At 41.8% G+C, this 22767-nt stretch overlaps 2 protein-coding genes across 2 annotated transcripts in view; one reads left to right on the forward strand and one right to left on the reverse strand.

Moving 5' to 3' along the window:
• LOC147063311 (RAB11-binding protein RELCH homolog) overlaps positions 1 to 17507 on the reverse strand; it is a 34320-nt gene extending 16813 nt beyond the window's left edge. The window contains exons 1-5 of the mRNA XM_085959374.1: positions 17185 to 17507; positions 16781 to 16936; positions 15201 to 15364; positions 14605 to 14739; positions 660 to 1003 (exon numbers count right to left, since the gene is read on the reverse strand). Of these exons, the coding sequence (XP_085815500.1) occupies positions 660 to 1003; positions 14605 to 14739; positions 15201 to 15364; positions 16781 to 16936; positions 17185 to 17410 (1025 nt within the window). The 5' untranslated portion in view covers positions 17411 to 17507. The remainder of the gene's footprint in view (positions 1 to 659; positions 1004 to 14604; positions 14740 to 15200; positions 15365 to 16780; positions 16937 to 17184) is intronic.
• Positions 17508 to 17751: 244 nt separating this feature from the next.
• LOC147063312 (uncharacterized) lies at positions 17752 to 22056 on the forward strand. The gene has a single exon (XM_085959375.1). The coding sequence runs from the start codon at positions 18032 to 18034 to the stop codon at positions 21398 to 21400; it is 3369 nt and encodes a 1122-aa protein (XP_085815501.1). The 5' UTR covers positions 17752 to 18031; the 3' UTR covers positions 21401 to 22056.
• Positions 22057 to 22767: the final 711 nt, after the last annotated feature.

A 22767-nucleotide genomic window follows, 5' to 3' on the forward strand; every position in this document is an offset into this window, starting at 1 on the left:
TTATTATTGTCTCAAGACCAGACGACGAACAATTACGGGTCATCAATCGACCGTGATTGAATAACATTCAGTTAGCTCGAGTGATATCAAGAAAGCGGACGTGTACGGGCTTGTTATTATAGCTTAGCCGTTGCTAACTATAGAGTGTCTTAAAACGTATATGTTCGACCTTCGTTGCACTAAATCTGTTACGGTTTGAGTGAACGTCGTGTTTATATCATCCATCCTGAACTTATCATCATCACATATCAACCTCATATATCATCCATCAAAAGTGTACCGTCCGTTTACCGGTGCGTGAGTGCGTGAAGACTGAACTGGCCCCAGCTCTCTCAATATAAAGGTCAGCGTCTGGCATCCTGTGTAAACCGCTCCCCCTAGATCCGTAATCCACCAACCACCAGCATCATCACCCTCAAATTACAGTCCACTGCCAAAAGCGGCACCAATAGGTTTTCTGATATCTGACTTGTTGCAAATGTAATTTTTTACCTCCCATTTACACTATCCCTCTATTTTGGTTTTTGTCAGTCCCTTCAAAAGCGTAAAATCAGGGTTTCAATGTACTTAACTAAAATTAACTATCATTATTCACTCGTAAACCTAGCAACCCGTACTCTTCGAACTACTAAATTAGTCTGAATAATGGAAAAGATTACCTGCCGCCATTCTTGTCACTGTCAATCATTTCAAACTGATCAGGAGTAAGGCTATTAGTGGATATGCTGCTTCCGTAGTAATTTTGAGTGGCAGTCTGAGGCAGTGGCACTAGATCGCCCTCTGAAATGCTGTCATTAGGAGGAAGCAGCGGCGGGTGTGGTGCAGTCTCCTCTTTGAGGTGCGCCTGCACAGCGTATAGGGTAGTCTCCGAGCTAGGCATGTCGGACGTGGGGCTGGATAGCGAGTTGAGGCTGGCCAGCGCCGCGTCATATAGCTTTTGAAAGTTTGCTTTCTCGGTTTCCAGGATGAGGATTTGCTCTTGGAGAAACGCTATCTCGTCATCCTGCTGGGTAAATTAACAGAAACTCAATCGCCCTGAAGTAAGTACCCCTGAATTTTCAATTAAGAATGATTTTGTAAAATTACTTTATTTTTATCAGAATTAATATTAAAATGCGAAAGAGACAAGGAGATGAAAACATAAGACAACACCAGTGATAGGTTTTTTCTCTAATTTTGTATAAATTCAAGTCCAAATGACATTGCAAATGCATAGATTTTAGTTCAATGATCTTTTTTTTTGTCGATTTGACACCACTGTAATTATTATGATGGATGCATATTGGATACTACTATACATGGATAAATACTACAATTATCAAACAATGGTAGGAAAACAGTTTATTCTGGAAATAAAAAAGTTCATGGTTTTCAATTATCTGGATTTATCTATAGCCGGTCTACTTTCATCACCTAATATTACTTACGTATTACACTAATATTGTGGGAATAGGACCATTCAGCGCCATCGACTAAATACCAGTATTACTGAACAATGAACATCTAGGTGGCGCACAGGTGAATGAAATGCGCGAAGAAATAGATGTACATTACGACTTGGAAAGTCCAATATAAAATATATATATAATAAGTCATCGACTTATGCGAATTTGACTTACGTGAATTTGTACTTACGCGATTTAAAAAAATATTTATTTTGTGTCATACTCGATAAAATTCAAATCAATGGATCAAGTAAAAAAATCAGTACCAATGCAATCTGGGATAATTACCAAGAAATGAGGAATATTAATAGAAGAAATGGAATAATTTTTGGCTATATGGATAGAAGGTATGCAGCAACAACAAATTCCAATAAGACTAATAGCCCGTTTATACATGCATGAATTTACGTTCTCGGATAAATCGTTTTCCAGCACGGATCGTACATTTTTGAAAGTCCCGTCAAACACCCATAAGAACAATGTTAAATAATCCCGCATTGACCGTTCCCCGATTTATCGTTTTCCTCGATCTATCGTCTAAATATTATGGTCCCATCACAAATATTATCCCGATTCACCGTTTTTGTTGAATACCTATTTTTCATTTCGCTTTTGTAGAATTGTTTGTTTACAGACTATTACAGACTTTTCAGTCACGTCGTTTTGTTTGCATAGGTCGGTCGACGCTCAGGCTTGCCTCGCATCTCGTATCACGAATTTTCGCGCATTATCGCAACTAAACTAGAACTCTAGCTGAGAAACTGAAAATAATTCAAGACGTTGAAAAAATCCAGGAGAAAAATGAGTTTTTTTTTATTTAAATTATATATCCCGCATTTATCGTTTTTTTCTAGGGTCCCTTGAGAATCGTAGAATCGGGGTTTGACTGTAGTGTAAAAATGGTGATAAGTGTTGATACTCAGACATTTCCTGCAAGTCAGGGATGGATAATAAATAAGCTACACAACATTAACGTAACAGGCGAGGCTGCCAGTGCAGATACAGAGGAGCTATGAATTTTATCAAGAGTCTCGCAGAAATAACAAAAAAGAGGATTAGAGGATTGTTTTCTTAAATAATATATGTATATAGGTCCATTTTATTTTCACCTATCCTTTGAAACTAATATATATTATTTAAAAAATTGCGTGGTTTTAAGTTTTATTCGACTTAAATGAAAATCTTCGGAACGCGTTAATCACATAAGTCGAATGCTTACTGTATCTCAGTGGCGAGGGTTGAAGGTAGGCTGTTAAGATCCGCCATGAATAGTGCACACTTAACTTTGTCAGTCATACGTATCTGTTTTCATTGAAATAAGACTACAATTTACAGATGGTGTTGGTTAGTTTTTAAAATCAATTAAACCCTGCGAAAACTAAGTGATAATAGATAATAGTCAAAAAAAATACTCGTCTATCTATAAATTATGCAATTAAATCATACATAACTTTGAATATTTTATAGATAGAATAATATGTTTTATCTACTATAGTTTGGTTTAGGCAGGGCTTAATGAATTTAAAAAAATTAACCAACAATATGTGTAATATGAGTATTTTTAATCCAACGAAAACAAATAAGTATGGATGAAAAAGTGTGCACAATTTTGTCGTATCGCCCAAAATATACCAAAACTATTATGGCTTAGTTTAGGCAGGGTTTAATTGATTTTTAAAAACTAACCAATACCATCTGTAAATTGTAGTCTTAGTTCAATAAAAACAAATACGTATGAGTAACAAAGTTTATTGTGCACTATTTATGGTGGATCTTAACAGCCTACCTCCACCTTTCGCTACTGCTGTACCTATAATAAAGTGAGGTTTATAGTAGTAGCAAACATTATGATTTCTTTATGATCTCACTTCTTGGCTCTTTGTCTAGCGCAGTGGTTCCCAAAGTTGACTGGGCTCTGACCCATCTAACAAAAATTTCCAATCTTGGGACCCACCTCTTAGCTGTCTTAGAGAAAAGAGGGCATACATATTGGTAATGCTCAGATTTCCCAGTGGCGAGTCGTGGAACTACTTAATGCCGTCTTATTTGTTCTAATTGAAATAAAAAAATATTTTTTATAAGTGTTACCAATATGAATGAAAGACTGTTGAAATAAGAAACACAACTTAAATAAAAAAAAATATTACTAAAATACCTATACCTGCAAGGTTAAGTTATTTCAATGGGAAGGATGTATTTGTTTCTTATTTTTCTTCATTACAGTTTAGCATCAACTTCAACTTTAGTTACTTTTAATCGCAGTGAGTTTGATTTATCCAATTTATTTCGGTATTTAGTTTTAATGTTAACCATAGCCGAAAATCCGACCTCACGTAGATATGAGGTAGTTAAGAGGATGAGGACTTTCATAGCTTCATCGAACAGGCAAGGATAATTATCAGCAACTGAGAGCCAGAATTTCGTTAACTGTTTACGATTGAAACTATTTTTCAGTGACGTATCTTCTGATAAATCAATGAGTTCCTCACTTGCTTTTGTTGACATACTAGTTGGTAAGTCGTCTTGAAAATTTTTTTAGGAATTATAAATAGCTGAAAATATCAAATTTATCACTTCCTATTTTTTTTAATTCATATATACGGTGGCGAGGGCCCACTCAAAACCACAAATCATTATAAGAGAAACTAAGTTATTATGTAGTACTAATTATAGAAATTAATTATTTATTTATTTAAGAATTATTTATTATAAGTTGCGAGCGAGATTGCGCGAGCGCGGGTCACTGTCCGGAAAAGGTTGGGGACCGGGTCCGGTAATGAGAAATGAAAATTATGCGCAAAACGACTAAGTCGCTGACTGACACTTCGCGTAGGTACCGACGTACGAGTACCGACCAATAGGTATTTCTACCCTGGCGAATACTTCCACACAAGTCTCAGCGACTTGTATGTATAAAAATCCGGATAAAATTACGCCGCTGACCTTCGCAGGTTCAGGGTCGTAAACGAGAGCGAAGACTGATATTGAAATTAAAAATAGTGGGTTTATATGCAAATCTGGCCGATTTCATCCCTTAGCTCAACGTTTTTCGGGGGACAAAATTAATTAACGGTTTCCTTACGAGAGTGGCGGAAATTGTACAATGACTAATTACCCGCGACATCTACGTAAGGGCCGACTAAGTAAAATTATGGGCGCGAGTCGACGCTCGCCGGTGGGCGGCGTCGCTCACTCGTCACATACATCCTTCGAGTACCTAGGAGTACCGAGAGTGTGTAATTGATGTAGCAGTACCGCAGTGTTTCTGGGCCAGCCCCACGAAAAACGCACCTACGAAGGCGTGCGAGGCATCGACGGATTCGTGGTTGAATTACCTATCGATACAGCACACCCCCCGCGTGGTGGCGCTCTTCATGGCTGAGGGAGGGGCGTTCCCGCGGCGGCCGGCTTTACGGGCCCTAGCGGCGCGAAGGTACCTCTCACCCAGAAACAAGAGTACTACAAAGTTAGCCTGGATGATAAGGCGTCATATGCCAGTGGTTAACTTGACATATTTGTGGCACCAGGCCTTCGACAGCGCATACCAATCCTTCGGCCAACTACCGTTGGGGGGCTCAACTTTGAGGCGCCCCGACGGCCTGAATACCTACTTGACGTTGGTCTAAGAATATGAACTCGGTAGATTGGTAATTTAACTACAAAATAAAAGCTTAATATAAAACAATACCAAGCGGGGAAGTTACTTGATTCTAATATATAAATGTACTGGTCGCGCAATCTTTCTCACATTAACAACTAATATAGCTCGGTGTCGCCACAGGCACATACTTACGACTAGTTGACGGATGTCATTCCGTCAACCAAACATATAGGCAGTAATAATTGCTTAGTACATACTCATACCTAGCCGATCAAAGATTTCCCGCACTTTATTCCAGTACGTGGTCTCCTTGATCGACCAAAATCATTGATCCGATTCTCCCGTCGCGCGTGAGCGTGATGCCGTCATACACGCGAGCGAGAGGGGCTCTGTCACTGCAAAGCGAGCAAATTTGTATCGCGAAATCGGTTTCTACACATACGACAGAGACGCCGTCGTATGTGAGAGCAGGAAAGCTGCCAGAATACCGATTCGGAAACGCCGCGCGCGGAATGACCGCGGATATTAATGATCGGAATTGATATGCAAATTAATTACGCGGGATCGTGATTATAATCGGATCGATGATTGCCTAAGTGTTGCTATGCTTTGTGATTGCACATACGTGCAAATGGGAGCCTTCGCAACAGGCCTATGAGCATATGTTAACAATTACTGTGCCGTGTACGTGCGACGCGTAGCGACATCGATCTATATGCTCTTATCACTACGTACATCTTAACTATCTTATATTACATACCATCAACGCCCATCCATAAGTCCCCCTTTATTACTGTTTTAATCCTTTGCCTTACATATGAATATTATATTACAATTTACACTATACATTATCGTTACAAACAAATCATATTTAATTTAATTACCCTTTACCATATTATATTCGACAAACAAAACAAAAATTCAATCTTATACTATATTACCTATTACCTATTATTTACATGGTCTGTGGCGACCGACTTAACCATCCACAGTTCACTCTGAGAAGCCGTGGGGCCTGTCAGAGCAAACTGCGGGACTTGACATATGAAATATTTTGTTCAGCTTTGCCAAGGGTCATCATCATTTCATCGGTGGCGCATTGACTACCAGGGTCAGACCGAGCGGCTGGGTGGCACTACTCCTTATGGGAGCGCCCCCCACAGGGGCGGAAAAAACCTGTCGGTGACAAATCCCCCCAACCAAAGCAAAACCACCGCCAGGATCTGACCTCAATTAGCCACCGGCCCCCTTGGCTCCGCCTCACAAAACAAAACAATACATGCACAAGACAGAAAACGAAATAATTAGCAAACGTACAAAAAAAGATATCTAAAATAATTATAACCGCTACGGCATGCACATGACAAGAAAAAGGGTAATTATTATTTATTTATTGGCCCAGAGTCGGGTACAAGAATATAAGAAAAACGAAATTTTTTTTATACAAGGCAAAATAGGATTTTAAGTAATTCATTCCCGGGCTGCTGGTGACGAAATAGTCTGCCTGTCACCCTCCTGACGTGGAGTGTTTACTAGGACAAGATCTTAAGAAAGTATCTTTCCACCAGTCCATCGTCAGGGGTGGGTGTACAGGTTTCCCGGTGTGAGCCAGGCAGCCCGTTCTGGGACTTGCAGAATCATACGCCAGGGAGATTCCCCCGGTCGTATGCTCGACGTCGCTGGTACATACATGGTTTTTATTTACAAATAAAGAAGACAGAATGTACATGCGCAATAGATATTAGTAAAGAAACAAAAAAAAACAAAAATATCGCCGTTCCGCTTACTCCATTTCGACGTGGTGGAACCCAACTCATACCCGTGTGAGTACTCCGCTACCCTGGGCCTCTGTCCCATCTATGCGCGCGGTGTCTTTGCTGTCACGCCACGTAAGGGCCTTCTGTTTGAGAGCTTTATTGGGCTAAGGCGTGCACTCCTTTGACCCACAACTAGTTGCCTCACGTGCGTGACTCTTCTTGCGCGCATCCGGATAGCGGTAGTAAACAACGACGTATAGTTCTGGGCTCCTACCGTACGTCTTCGGACGCCGGTAGAACGGACCCTTTTTGGCGCCGTTTTCCCGTGCGTCCCGCCAAACGGAACTCTCGTCTGGGAGGCCTTGACCTGAAAGGTGTGTCGTCTAGGACGTCATCTAACACACTCTTCCGGTCTTCAAGGCCCCCTCTGACGCCGGGCACCGTAGTGCGGCCGTCAGTCTCGGGGTTTTCTGGAGACGCCGGTCCTGGTGACGTGCGTCCCCCCGTATCGTCCTCCATCTCCCACGGGCGATACTCCCCTGATGGCGCGGGGTCGATTGTATGAACCACGCCATCCACTCCTTGGGTTTCCCCAATCTCGTCGTCCGTATCGGAGTTATAGTTGACTCCTTCTTCCGCCGTTGGGATGCTTGACGGTCCGACCGGTTCGGTACCGTCACCCAAGCTCGCGGAAGTGACGTCCGGTGGCGCTGGGGGCGTCACCGAATCGTCTGCCCCCTCGTCAGTTACCTCGGCTCCCGTGGCCACAGGAGGTAGGTAACGTCGGAGTTGATCGACGTGGAATTTATAGGGCCTGCCACGTCGATTTACAAAGTATTGAGTTCGTCCGACTTTCATCAATATAGTGTGAGGACCACTCCACTTTGCATCTAGGCCGGCGCATGCGCCTGGCCTCTTCTTCGGGTGTTCTTTCGTGTACACCTGGTCACCTGTCTCGAACGTCAGCGGACCGGTGGTCGGCTCGGTACCTCGCCTTCTGAAGTACGCCGCTTGGTTGGCCGATACCGCCGCGTTCATCTCTTCCCTATCTAACCGGACCTCATCGTCGAGTTCTGTCCGCAGTGGGTTGCTGAAGTGTCCCGGTCGGCAGATCGGGAACCCCCATAGCACTTCCGCGGGCGAAAACCCAGTCGCGGCGTTCCTCCGGCATCGGAGATCGTACATAATGTCTGGAACGTGCAGATCCCATTTGTCATGGTCATCGCTCGCTAGACGGACACGGAGACCCTTTTTGATCTCCTGGTTTCGGCGTTCGGTGGGGTTACAGCGCGGCATATAAATCGCCGTTGTCCAATGTTTTATTCCCCATTTTTCCAAAGCCATACGCCACCTAGGATGATCAAATTGAGTCCCGTTATCCGTCAGAATCGCTCGCGGATAACCATAACGTTTCAGGATCTGATTTTCCACATATGGTAAGATCGCCGACACCGTCGCGGATCGCATCACGAAGGCTTCCACCCATCGGGAGAACATGTCAGTCATCACAAGTAAATACTTGTTGCGACGACTGGTCGTTGGGTATGGTCCCATCAAATCTAACGCCAGGATCTCCCATGGCCTCACTGCTTCCATATGCGACGTCTGAGGTGCCGGGGGTTGCGGGGCAGCCCTCTTCCGAGTGGCGCACACCTCGCAACTACGGACGTGTCTTTCGACGTCACGCCGTCTCTTCTTCCAGTGATACCACTCCTTGATAGAGCGGTCGGTTTCCGCGGCACCTGGATGCCCGCTCTGGTCGTGGTATACTCTCATTACATCCTCCCTTGTGCCGGCTGGTACGACTAGCTGCGGATCCATCCGACTGCTAATCCTTACCAGCATTCCGTCCCTTACGGCTAGTCCGGCGGGTCGTCTTCCCGCATTGTCGGGAGAATTGAAAAGCGCGACTGTCGCCATAATGCGTGGGTCGGTCTTCTGCTTCTCAATTACTTCCTCCCGGATGTTTACCATGATAAGCAACATCGCCGTAGCTTCCGGTCGTCTCGTCGGTGCTTCAATACGGGCGCATTCCTCTTCCGGACTAAGAGTTGCACCCGCTGGTCCTTGCGGAAATCTCGAGAGGTGATCCGCTAAGTGGTTCTCACTGCCGGGGCAGTGTTCTGTCTCGAAATTGTATTCCGAGAGCAGAATCGCCCACCTAGCGAGTTTACCCTTCTGGTTCTTGGCGGTGTTCAACCACGTCAACGCCTGGTTGTCCGTTATCAATTTGAACTTCCTGTCTTCCAAGTAGCCGCGGTATTTGGTTATACCCCATACGGCGGCCATGGCTTCCAGTTCGTTAATATGATAACGAGCTTCCGTTTCGTTGACGCGCTTGCTCGCGTAGGAGATGACATCGCGCCCGCCATCGTCCCGTGGTTGGAACAATACGGCCGCGATGCCATGCCCACTGGCGTCCGTCTGGAGGCAGAAGGGCCTCTCAAAATCGGGTCTAGCCAATCTCAAAGGCTGCTTTAAAGCGTCCTTTATTCGACGAAAGGCGACCTCCGCTTCGTCTCCCCATTGAAATCGCACAGTTGAGCGAAGTAGTTTCGTCAGAGGCACCGCCATCTCAGCAAAATGCGGCACGTATTCTCTGAGCCAGTTACACAGGCCCAGAAAAGCGCGCACATCTCGCCTCGTTTTTGGCACCGCAGCCGATTCCACTTCGGCAAGGTGGTGTTCCTGGGGCTCATTACCCGTCTCCGTGATATGGTGTCCCAGGTAATCCACAGCCTGCCTCCCAATCTGGCATTTCTTTGGGGCGACTCGCAATTCGTGGAATTGCAGTCTTTCGAACACGAGCCTCAAATGCTGCGCGTGTTCTTCCCAGTTGCGACTATAGACAATTATATCGTCGAGGTAGACGAGACAGATCTTGTTGACCAAACCGATCAGGACCTCTTGCGACATCAACCGCTGAAAAGCTCCCACAGCCTGCTTCAACCCAAAAGGGAGAACACGAAACTGGTAGCAACCTCCATCAGCTGTCGCAAAGGCCGTCAAAGGTTTGGTTTCCGGGTGTAACTTGAGCTGCCAGTAACCATGGCGGAGATCCAGTGAACTGAATACCTTAGCGGTTCCTAGGTCCTTCAAGGTCTCTAGGATTAACGGTAGCGTGGTCGCTTCATCCTCCGTCTGCGAATTCAGCCGCCGATAATCCACACAAAACCTTGTGGACCCGTCCTTCTTCGGTACCAGTACCACTGGACTCAGATATGGACTGGAGCTCGGTTCAATGACCCCGTCTGCCATCATCTGCTCAACGTCCTCCTGAATCTGACGCTTCTTTTGCTCCGACTGTCGGAAGGGACCGAGACGGAACGGAGTAGGGTTCTTCAGGAAAACCCTCACTTCCGTTGTACGACACAAGGGACCGGTCTCTGCGAAACGGTCCGCGAAGTCCTCCAAGACTTTCGTCAAGGCGATGCGGGCCGAATCGGGAATTCCGGGCGCTAGTTCCGCGGTCTGGATCGGACCTCCCGGTAAGGGCTTCCGAAGCGTCCTGCTATACAGCGTCTGTCGCAGGTCGTCACCATAGTGGATGCAGCGGCGCTTCATATCTACCACCGCCTGCTGCGCCTCCAGCCAGTCCAGTCCCATCAAAAATGGGACATGTAGGTTTCTGACCAGAAGGGCCTGCACCACTATCGGGCTATCCCTAAGGTAGCCCTTTACGGTAACGACCCCTTCGGTACGCAGCGATCCGCCCCCGGCCGTTACTAAAGTTTGCGGTTTCCCGCACGGCACTATTTTATGGGGATACAGATCGCTACGCAGCAAAGTGTGCGTAGCTCCCGTGTCAATGACGGCTTCATACTCCTGTTCGTTCTCTCCTATGCGGAAGGGTAGTGTGAGGAGGTGCCCTCCCTTTAATTCAGGAGTGGCCCCCCAGACACTATATACCCCCGCTGAAGCCTCGTCGTCGACTACGGTGGCGTTCCGCACTGCTGACTCGCCATCGAATAGCTCCACTTCCACGTCGGTAGGGATATGTACATTATTAACACTATTTATATTATTTTTAACACTAACACTATTCATCACCTTCACCTTATTTACGTTTACACTAGTTAATTCACACTTATTATAACACACATCATTAATTACAACACATTTAACACAATTTATTCCACACTTTTCGTCGTCATTCGCACACCTACCGATGGGTGTCGCGATGTCCGGATCGAGCGGTGTGGAGGCAGTAACGGATGGTTCGGCGTTTATTCGACTACTATGCATGGGGTTATTATATACAATGTTATGGCTACTGATTTTAGTTTTTAGTTGGCCAGCCTCAGCCTTGTAAATTTTAGTGCGGGTTAAACAAGGGGTGCCAGAATCGGCGCTACGATTACTGGGGTTAAACAACACAAAGGGGCCGTCGTCAACTTTGACGCGACCCGAGCTACTTGCCGTTCCGGTCGAGCCCTGGTTGGCTCGTGTAGTGCTGGAGTCTCGCCGGCCGCGTTCGCTCGGGATGGGCATACGATACTTACCAGAACTATACGTCGTTGTTTACTACCGCTATCCGGATGCGCGCAAGAAGAGTCACGCACGTAAGGCAACTAGTTGTGGGTCAAAGGAGTGCACGCCTTAGCCCAATAAAGCTCTCAAACAGAAGGCCCTTGCGTGGCGTGACGGGAAAGACACAGCGCGCATAAAGGGGACAGAGGCCCAGGGTAGCGGAGTACTCACACGGGTATGAGTTGGGTTCCACCGCGTCGAAATGGAGTAAGCGGAACGGCGATATTTTTTGTTTTTTTTGTTTCTTTACTAATATCTATTGCGCATGTACATTTTGTCTTCCTTGTTGTATATAAAAACCATGTATGTACCAGCGACGTCGAGTATACGACCGGGGGAATCTCCCTGGCGTATGATTCTGCAAGTCCCAGAACGGGCTGCCTGGCTCACACCGGGAAACCTGTACACCCACCCCTGACGATGGACTGGTGGAAAGATACTTTCTTAAGATCTTGTCCTAGTAAACACTCCACGTCAGGAGGGTGACAGGCAGACTATTTCGTCACCAGCAGCCCGGGAATGAATTACTTAAAATCCTATTTTTGCCTTGTATAAAATTTTGTTTTTTCTTATATTCTTGTACCCGACTCTGGGCCAATAAATAAATAATAATTACCCTTTTCTTGTCATGTGCATGCCGTAGCGGTTATAATTATTTTAGATATCTTCTTTTTTTGTATGTTTGATAATTATTTCGTTTTTTTGTATTGTGCATGCACTGTTTTGTTTTGTTTTGTTTTGTGAGGCGGAGCCAAGGGGGCCGGTGGCTAATTGAGGTCAGATCCTGGCGGTGGTTTTGCTTTGGTTGGGGGGATTTGTCACCGACAGGTTTTTCCGCCCCTGTGGGGGGCGCTCCCATAAGGAGTAGTGCCACCCAGCCGCTCGGTCTGACCCTGGTAGTCAATGCGCCACCGATGAAATGATGATGATCCTTGGCAAAGCTGAACAAAATATTTCACATGTTGAGTCCCGCAGTTTGCTCTGACAAGCCCCACGGCTTCTCAGAGTGAACTGTGGATGGTTAAGTCGGTCGCCACAGACCATGTAAATAATAGGTAATAGGTAATATAGTATAAGATTGAATTTTGTTTTGTTTGACGAATATAATATGGTAAAGGGTAATTAAATTAAATATGATTTGTTTGTAATGATAATGTATAGTGTAAATTGTAATATAATATTCATATGTAAGGCAAAGGATTAAATAGTAATAAAGGGGGACTTATGGATGGGCGTTGATGGTATGTAATATATGATAGTTAAGATGTACGTAATGATAAGGGTATATAGATCGATGTCGCTACGCGTCGCACGTACACGGCACAGTAATTGTTAACATATGCTCATAGGCCTGTTGCGAAGGCTCCCATTTGCACGTATGTGCAATCACAAAGCATAGCAACACTTAGGCAATCATCGATCCGATTATAATCACAATCCCGCGTAATTAATTTGCATATCAATTCCGATCATTAATATCCGCGGTCATTCCGCGCGCGGCGTTTCCGAATCGGTATTCTGGCAGCTTTCCTGCTCGCACATACGACGGCGTCTCTGTCGTATGTGTAGAAACCGATTTCGCGATACAAATTTGCTCGCTTTGCAGTGACAGAGCCCCTCTCGCTCGCGTGTATGACGGCATCACGCTCACGCGCGACGGGAGAATCGGATCAATGATTTTGGTCGATCAAGGAGACCACGTACTGGAATAAAGTGCGGGAAATCTTTGATCGGCTAGGTATGAGTATGTACTAAGCAATTATTACTGCCTATATGGTTGGTTGACGGAATGACATCCGTCAACCAGTCGTAAGTATGTGCCTGTGGCGACACCGAGCTATATTAGTTGTTAATGTGAGAAAGATTGCACGACCGATACATTTATATATTAGAATCAAGTAACTTCCCCGCTTGATATTGTTTTATATTAAGCTTTTATTTTGTAGTTAAATTACCAATCTACCGAGTTCATATTCTTAGACCAACGTCAAGTAGGTATTCAGGCCGTCGGGGCGCCTCAAAGTTGAGCCCCCCAACGGTAGTTGGCCGAAGGATTGGTATGCGCTGTCGAAGGCCTGGTGCCACAAATATGTCAAGTTAACCACTGGCATATGACGCCTTATCATCCAGGCTAACTTTGTAGTACTCTTGTTTCTGGGTGAGAGGTACCTTCGCGCCGCTAGGGCCCGTAAAGCCGGCCGCCGCGGGAACGCCCCTCCCTCAGCCATGAAGAGCGCCACCACGCGGGGGGTGTGCTGTATCGATAGGTAATTCAACCACGAATCCGTCGATGCCTCGCACGCCTTCGTAGGTGCGTTTTTCGTGGGGCTGGCCCAGAAACACTGCGGTACTGCTACATCAATTACACACTCTCGGTACTCCTAGGTACTCGAAGGATGTATGTGACGAGTGAGCGACGCCGCCCACCGGCGAGCGTCGACTCGCGCCCATAATTTTACTTAGTCGGCCCTTACGTAGATGTAGCGGGTAATTAGTCATTGTACAATTTCCGCCACTCTCGTAAGGAAACCGTTAATTAATTTTGTCCCCCGAAAAACGTTGAGCTAAGGGATGAAATCGGCCAGATTTGCATATAAACCCACTATTTTTAATTTCAATATCAGTCTTCGCTCTCGTTTACGACCCTGAACCTGCGAAGGTCAGCGGCGTAATTTTATCCGGATTTTTATATATACAAGTCGCTGAGACTTGTGTGGAAGTATTCGCCAGGGTAGAAATACCTATTGGTCGATACTCGTACGTCGGTACCTACGCGAAGTGTCAGTCAGCGACTTAGTCGTTTTGCGCATAATTTTCATTTCTCATTACTGGACCCGGTCCCCAACCTTTTTCGGACAGTGACCCGCGCTCGCGCAATCTCGCTCGCGACTTATAATAAATAATCCTTAAATAAATAAATAATTAATTTCTATAATTAGTACTACATAATAACTTAGTTTCGCTTATAATAATTTGTGGTTCTGAACTTCCGTAATTTGAACTTTTGTTTACTTTTATGTGTTTGTGGGACTTAATAAATTGTTTTAATATAGTGAAATTTCTTTTACTGGACTATAATAAGTGCCTACCTGTTCTTCCGACATTTGAATGTACCTCCACTCCAGGCCCGGAGCTAGCCGAGGATTCGGAGGCCTACATCGTGGCCCCCAATAGTTTGGGAAACCATGGTCTAGTGAAAGGTAACCCAAAGTCTTAGGTTACAGTACTACAACATGAGTCTTAAATTGTGGGTTTTATTTTAGATACCTACATGTAAATAATCAATTTGTGTTTCCGCGTGACAAGTCTTCTTTGAATCGCATATGTTAACTTCTCCTCTGTACAAGGACACAAGTCCCGCAGGTCGAGAAATATTCAGGCCGATATCGTCCCAGTCTTCAAAATCCTGTTGACAAAAATTCAATTAACGTAACTGAGAGGCAGTGTATTGTATGTATGTCCAAAATGAAAATTTTAGGGAAAACACAATTTGAAATTTTTAACCGCTTGGTGGCTATGGACTTTTGGCTTTTTGGCTTTAGGAATCTCAGGTATCTGTTATAGACACAAAAAGTGAATCGGCCGTGAATGATATATTTTAGGTAAAAAATTTGTACATACTTCACACTGGCTCTGAGGTACGATATTATTCAAATTTTACTATATTCCAATTTCATGAATACCAGATAATTTTGTCTGATAAAACTGGGTAGGACACATGTGGCTCAATAATTGGTAAAGCATATTGGCTGGAATCCAATGGATGTAGGTTTGGGTTCCGCCCGGTGTCATATTTTTTTCAAATTTTTTTACAAGTAGGTATATATCTAAGTTTTCAAATTATGCATGTCATTCATATTCATTGACCTGTTCAGGATTCTCATCAGAGAAGGTGATGGAAGTCAGTTTGTAATCCTGCTGCATCATGTATTCGTTGATCAAAAAGTTTAGTGCCCGTTTTTCGTGAGGTTTGATGGGATCTTCCCGGATTAGTCTTTCAGAGCCTATGTCCACTGTGTTCGATTCGAATTCTGAAAAAAAATAACAATCCATATATACTTATTGTTGCCATATAAAGAATTAATATTTTATAAATGTTTCGATGTGCCCAATAATAATTATCTACATTTTCGAGCATTTAACATCTCTTAGGTTGTGCAAATTTATACCTGAGACCTGAAGACTCTTATTATTACTTTATTTTGTTGCCAAGATTAATTGGTCCTTTTCTTAACTATGGCGAGGACTGTGTCCGGAAATTTGTACGTATGCAGTTCGCCGTATCACACTTCACTGTGAAATGTTGTATCGGAAATATATGGTCGTATATTAAAGACCGTCCAACTTCTTTGGGTCGTATAGTACTGAGATAAAATTCATGTCTAAATAAAACAGTTCTTTTCGAATTTTGAAAATAGCCGATATACTGGATTATTTTGTTAGGTTAGGTTAGGTTAGGTACATTATTGTCTGTAATTCTCCACGAACAACGAATAATATTTTTATCTTGGTGCTATAGAAATGACCGTATAGTATAATTATGGTCATCTCTATCTGATAAGAAAGCTCACGGCGAAATGTGCTACGGTGAAATGTAATACGTACAATTTACATGTCCAGCGTGGACATGTTTATCTGACAATATTAACTGAACAATATAGACATCATTTGAAATAATACATAAAAAGGTTATGTCGAATTTAATTGTAACAAAGAAATATAGAATTCACCATGCAGTTATTCATCAGTATAACAATCACAACGCTACAAGGTTAACCATTTAACTGCCGGTAGGTGTATGTATGGCGGTACCTTGCACGCTGCGAATTTTATTGCAAAAATAAAAAATTAAGTTTACTTAAAAAACTTACCAAATAAATGAAGAGTGCGACGATTGTGCCGCCATTTATCCATAATAACAAAATTAAAATGTTTATGATTTGTATCTTTAAAATAATTGTTTTACATTATCCCGTTTAAAACGGTACGTCCAAAGACATAATTAAGCCTTTAGACTCATTAACGCCTGAATTGCGCCAATAGAGGAAATCTCAATGGAATATATATTGCCTTTCGATGTCTGGAAAGCATTGAATAAGCTTAGTAAGTGTCTCAAGATGTTAGACAAACCTGAAGATGTAGTGATAAAATCTCATGTGTGTTGTTAGGTGCAGGACACCAGTCATATACTGGTCTGACCTTGTATTGGAGTCATACGCAAAGAGGACCTTCTGAAGGCAAATGACAAGGCAATCTAAGCTGCAATGTTTTGGAAATAAGTGAGACTGATTTGTTTGTCGTACGTTTAAAATGGATGTACCGGAATTCATATATAAAGTTACATGAAGTTTGAAATTAGTTGCACACACCCACTGTATCAGTAGTGCAACCGTTGCTCTACGCTTGGTTTAAATTGGTTTTAAAGATGTTGTTTTTGTTCAATTTACCTGCGGCTTGGGTTAAATTTGCTCTTAGGGAGTTAATGGTTTCTCTCGCTTTCCTCAGTTCAAACTCAAGCACAGCAACATCACTATTCCTTTCGCCATCTTCAGACAACCTCGCCAGATCCAATGAATCTAATGTGGCTTGGCTAGGAGACCGTGCTGAAAACAGAACAAAAACATTACACATGACAATGAATGGCATAACATACTATCTGGTAAATACAGTTGGACATTTTTTCAAAGAATAATAATTGTAGTTCATGGATTTCTTAATAGTGTAGTATTGGAAAATAATTCAACAACGTTTATTCAGATACTGAAAACAGTTCCTAAAATAATATGGGTCATCGGAAATTGTTGACTAAATAACTACTTAATTGCACAAAGGTTCAAATTCAGTTGTATACCGATGGGTAAAGACACGTCGATCGACGGTCGCTCAAAGTTTCCAGGATTTGAGAAGAACTCTTTCAACTGAGGGACCTCCCTTCCGGATTCCACCAACTCGGTGTGCAACTCTAGAGCAGTTAGTAAAAAATTATCCTGAAGTAATCTTGCGGCTACATCGCTGTAGGTTAGCCGCGAAACATTGTACTTGGATTCCTCACTGCCGTCTTCCCTATAATCTGCCATGTTCAATGCGATTTATTTCAAATTAAAATGTTTAAAGTCAAAAATGTCACGTAAACTCGTCATGACACTGACATTTGTATACTTTTATTTTGACTTTAGTACAATATTCTTAAATATTTTTTAAGTTTTTCAACCTATTTTATTACCAGTACGTGAAAATTTGCTTCCAATTAATAATTTATTTGATTATAATAAGTACCCGAAAGAAATATTTTTTAACTTCATTAACTAGAATTACTTTATTCAGCTATGGAAATAGTATAAATTTATTTTAGAGTAGAGAAATAAATTATTTTATCACAGAAAATTCAAAAAAAGTTATAGTTGGTAGTACTGATTATCAATTTTTGAATCTTTGACAGTTCATCAAACTCAGCAACATTCCGTTGAAAACTTCAAAAATAATATGAATTCTATATTTCTAAATACTTCGGAAAATTTTTGTGGTTCAGTCATCAGTGTGTAATTAAAATAATAAATAGTAACTAGCATAATGAACTTTTTGTGGATGATAACTATTACATAATTGTAGTACATTATGGCGTATAAAATATATCGATTTTAGAATCACAATGGAATGTATATATACTTGAAAGATAAGACTGGTGAAGGAATTTATTTATGGTAAAGTTGTCCGGCTGTAACATGGACGAAAGCGCGATTCTTCGGAATCAGTTGGACGAATTAGGCTATACACAATCGTATTCAGCAGACTCCAAGCCTCTTGTAGCAAATTTAACAGCTGACCTACTTCAGACGACCCGTAGCCTTCAACATTACATGAAATTATCTAAAGAAGCTCTTCAACAAAGAGATTCGTTAAAATGTGCTGCTGAACCCTATAAATGCGATAACGCCAAGTTAATAAAAGAAAATAATAAGTTACATCTGGAGCTTTTGCATACAAAAGAAGACTATGGATCGAAATTGAAGGAGACCAAAGTCGAAATCAAAAAATTAGAAACTGAGTTGGGGCATTTGCATCAAGAGAATTCACGTTTAAAATCTAGATGCACTGAGTATGAACTTAAAAGTATATCTGCCGATACTGTATGTTCCAGGAATAGATCTTTGACTGGCCAAACCAACCGATCTCACTTCTGTCAAAAGCAAAAACCTTTTAACAACAATGGCAGTTCTTGCATGTGTACTAATAAGCAATGCTCTTCTTGCACCGACATAGAAGATATCCTCAATGAAATATCTCAAGACTTGCAGAGATATAAAGACAAAAATGTAAATCTATCGCAGGATCTCATGTTCTTGAAGGGGCAATTGGCGGACAGGGATAAAGAAATCACCCGGTTACACAATCTCATGGAAGGAGGGAGACCCTTCTCCGCGTTGAGTAACGACTGTTGCTATCAAGAAAAAAGCCAAAAGTTTGTTGCGCTCAATGAGGAGATTCGTGAGCTGGAAATAAACAATGCCAGTCTGAATTCTCAGCTTAAAGAATCCATGGATAAGCAACACGAAGCGATGGCGCGGGCCGTTCAGTTGGCCAATCATAATTCTGTTCTAGAAAAAGAGCGCAACGAAATCGATCAAATCGCTTTGAAGATGGAAATGGAATGTAACCACCAACTTAATGAGAAATCTCGTTTAATATCTAGTCTCCAGAATCAGTCTGAGTCAAAATGTATCAAGATAAAACGGCTGGAAGCTGAACTTCAATCTGTAATGGATGTACATCTAAAGTGTGCAGCGAATCTGGAAATGAATGCAAACGAAATAAAAGCTTTGAAGTCGGCACACAAATCTATGTCACAAATTAAACAGAACCTCTTGAAAGAAAATAAAAACCTGTTGGATGCGAATAGACAGTTAGAAACAGTCGCAGTTAAGTTGCATAAATCGGAAGTAGATTTACAATGTCGCTGCTCAGGCAGCAATCCGAAGAAAACCACTTTTGCCGATTATAATCCTCCATTTTTAAACAGTGAAACATTATCAAAGAAAGAATTGATGTCTCTATTAGAAGAAGAAAGGCAGCTTTATGCCAGTCAAATTGATGATATAAAGAAACAATTGAAAAATAAATGTAATTTAGAATGTAAATATGTCAATGATGGCAACACAGACAGGTTCTCGAATCTAAAATTAATGGAGGAACGAGATTTTTATATGAAAGAAAATTCCAAGTTAAAAATGTCGCTACCTAGTGAACAATACACTGCAGAGTTACAAAACAAAATATGCGAAATGGAACATCGTATTAATTTATTGAAAAAACAAAACGAATCATTAGTCAGCGAAAATCACACCCTCGGCTTGAAAATAGAAGAAGGTAAACTCAATCAAAGGAAACACGCTTTGAGTGTTTCGCAGGAATCGGAAAGTTATCTCGAAATGTCTTTGAACAAAATGGAGAAAGAACTTAAACGAGCTCACGTTGATATTAAAAATCTTGAAGAAGATCGTTCTTCGCTGAGAGACCGATTGAAAGCTGCTGCTGAAATTCAATTGGATTTGACCGAACGAGATTCCAGGTATGAACTGTTATTGCGGGAGACTCTTGACACTGCGCGAGGTAAAACGTCAACATTTGACAATATGCAGAGGGAATGCAACAATCTGCGTGAAAAATTGAAAATAGCTGAGACCGAGCTGATGCACACCAAAACCTTACACAATCAACTTAAAACTTTACATTTGGAGACCGATAAAAACATTGGTGACTCTCAAACACAAATTTACAATAGTAAAAAGGAGATGAGAGAAATGAGAGACACGCTGAACGCTCTCGAGCGAAATAAGATAGAAAATGAACAAGAAATTAAAGCTTTGAGGTCGGAAAGGACTTCTCTCCGAGAGAATTTGAGTCGCATCGATCAAGACCGTGACAAATTGATAATGGATATCGATGAGAAAACTGAACGAATTTCATCTTTGCAACACCAGCTCAGAGGAAAAGACACCGCTCTTGAAATGTTAGAAAATAAAACTACAGAATTAAAAAGAAAATTAGATCTCTTGACCAGTGAAAATTCATCATTAGAACATAAAAGTCGCGATTCCCAGATGCGTAACGACGCAATGTCTCTAGAGATGGACTGCTTTAAAAAGCAACGGGACAGCGCTTTAATTGAAAATAGAAGATTACAGAGCGATTTAGCTACCATGAGTAATGATTTGCGATCAGTAAATAAAGAGTATGAGAATTCGAGGAAAGAAGTCGAAGAGATGAAACAGCAGCTCCAGCATTACGTAGATGAAGTACGGAGAATTGAAGAAATTTTGTCGAGGAAGGAAGCTGAAAGAACAGAAATGCTGGATCACTTCGCCAGCCTGTCTCACGAGGCCACCGTGTTGGAGACCAACAATCACACCCTCGAAAGTGAAGCCGCCAATAAAACGGCTCAATTGCAAGCCACGGCGAGTAAATTGAGCGATCTGGAAATGAGACTGGAGTCACGGGAATCCGTTGTCCAAATGCAAGAAGAGAAGATTTCAAATTTACTCTACAATATCTCAAAATTAGAAATGGATCTAGCGAGCCAGAAGGAGACGGTCACTGTGACTGAAAAAAATCTTGTGCACGTTCGGGAAATGTACGCAACTCTTGAGAATCAGAAAAAAAGTATTCTTATTGGTGTAGGCGAAACAGAAAAGGAAAAGAAAAATGCAGAGTTTAACTTGCGGAGATTGAATGATGAAAATAGTAGACTCACGGAAATCACCGCTAAGGATAGAGCGACAATCGAATCATTGGAATCCTTGATCAACGAAAGCAGGCGAGAGGTTGTGGAATTAAAGATACTCTTACAGGACGCGATGGATGAGGGTCGACTTTTGAAAGACAAGGTCGAGCTGCTTCGGAAGCGATTGGAGATAGCCGAAGGGGAAGGACAGAGTACCAGACAACGCTCTGAAGTTGCCGTTAAACAGCTTCAAGAACTGCAGTTCCAGATCAACGACGAAAGGTTCCAAAGAGCCAGGACAAATGAAACTCAAATATCTCACAAATATTTCCCATCTGGAACCCTTTAATTTTAGTACCGTTAAAGGTTTATCATATTTAACAGTGGCAAAGGGTGAAGGTAGGCGCTGTGGAACTCTGACATAAATAGTGCATACTAAACACATAGGTACTTATTTGTTTTCATTAAACTAAGAATACAAATGGGTCAGTTAGTTTTTAAAATCCAATTAAACCATGCCTAAAGCAAACGTGTGTATTATTTTTGTCAGATCTCCACAGTTTACCTCTACTATTATGGGTTCATCTAGGCAAGGTTTAATTGAATTTTGAAAACTTACCAATTCCATATGCAATTTGTATTAGTTCAATGAAAACAAATAAGTATGACTGACAAAGTGTAGTGTGCTCTATTTATGTTGAATTTTCTCAACTTACCTCGACCTTTGCCGCTAATATTTAATTAGTCTGTGATAACTGCTTGCATATCAACTGAATATCTGACTTTAATAATCTCATAATAAAAAATATTTTCGTATAGTCTCTAGAATAGTAAGTACAATACCTACCTGAATTAATTGTTCTCACGGTTTTTCTAAACAAACTACTCACTATATTTCGAAAGTTATGTAATATTAATATTTAAATGGACTGGACTGTTGAATAGTATATAATTTATTTTAATGTACCTAATCGATTTTATCAAAATTAAAGCATTTATTTATTATTTTTTTCTTTATTAATATCCTAATCCACACATTCCCAACCTTTTTCGAGTTGTGACCCCATTTTATTAAAGCCCGCGACTCCGATAAATTATAAAAAGCCATTTTAATAGAGCAAAGAAAATATATTTTCAATATATTATCTTCTTCCAACCATGTCTGATCTTATATGGGCCTCCAAAGAGTCGAGGTTTTGTATAAACTGATTTTGTTTTTACGATAAATGGATGTCAAGTCAACCACTTGCTCAACCTATTAGTACAAATTGAAAAATAATATGTGTACTTGCCAGACCCAGGTTTCGAACCTGGGACCTTCGACGCTTTAGTCGCGCGGCCATCGTGGGACTAATTATAATACAAATTTAATGCGATGGTTGAAATTGTAACTCGTAAACCAACTTTAAAATTCTCGGTTGAGTTTTCATTAATGCCAACCTCAACATTGTTTCATGTTTTGGTTTTGAAAACCAGTGATGTCCCTAGAAAAAATGCCGCCCCTAGTCATTACCAAATGTCACCCCATTTATTATACAGTATTTTTTATCATCCTTTCATGAATCCAATATCGACGAATTACCAACACAATATATACCACTAAAACATACAAAATTAAAATTTATAAATATTTTTTCCCCAAAAGTAGGGATTTTTTGACTCTTACATGCATTTTTGCGATACATTGATTTGCTCTGTCTTGAAGAATTAAGGACG

This window comes from Rhyacophila brunnea, unplaced genomic scaffold, assembly GCF_057557595.1.
Source record: "Rhyacophila brunnea isolate RB1 unplaced genomic scaffold, BYU_Rbru_1.0 scaffold_9, whole genome shotgun sequence".
Classification (NCBI taxonomy): Eukaryota; Metazoa; Arthropoda; class Insecta; order Trichoptera; family Rhyacophilidae; genus Rhyacophila; species Rhyacophila brunnea.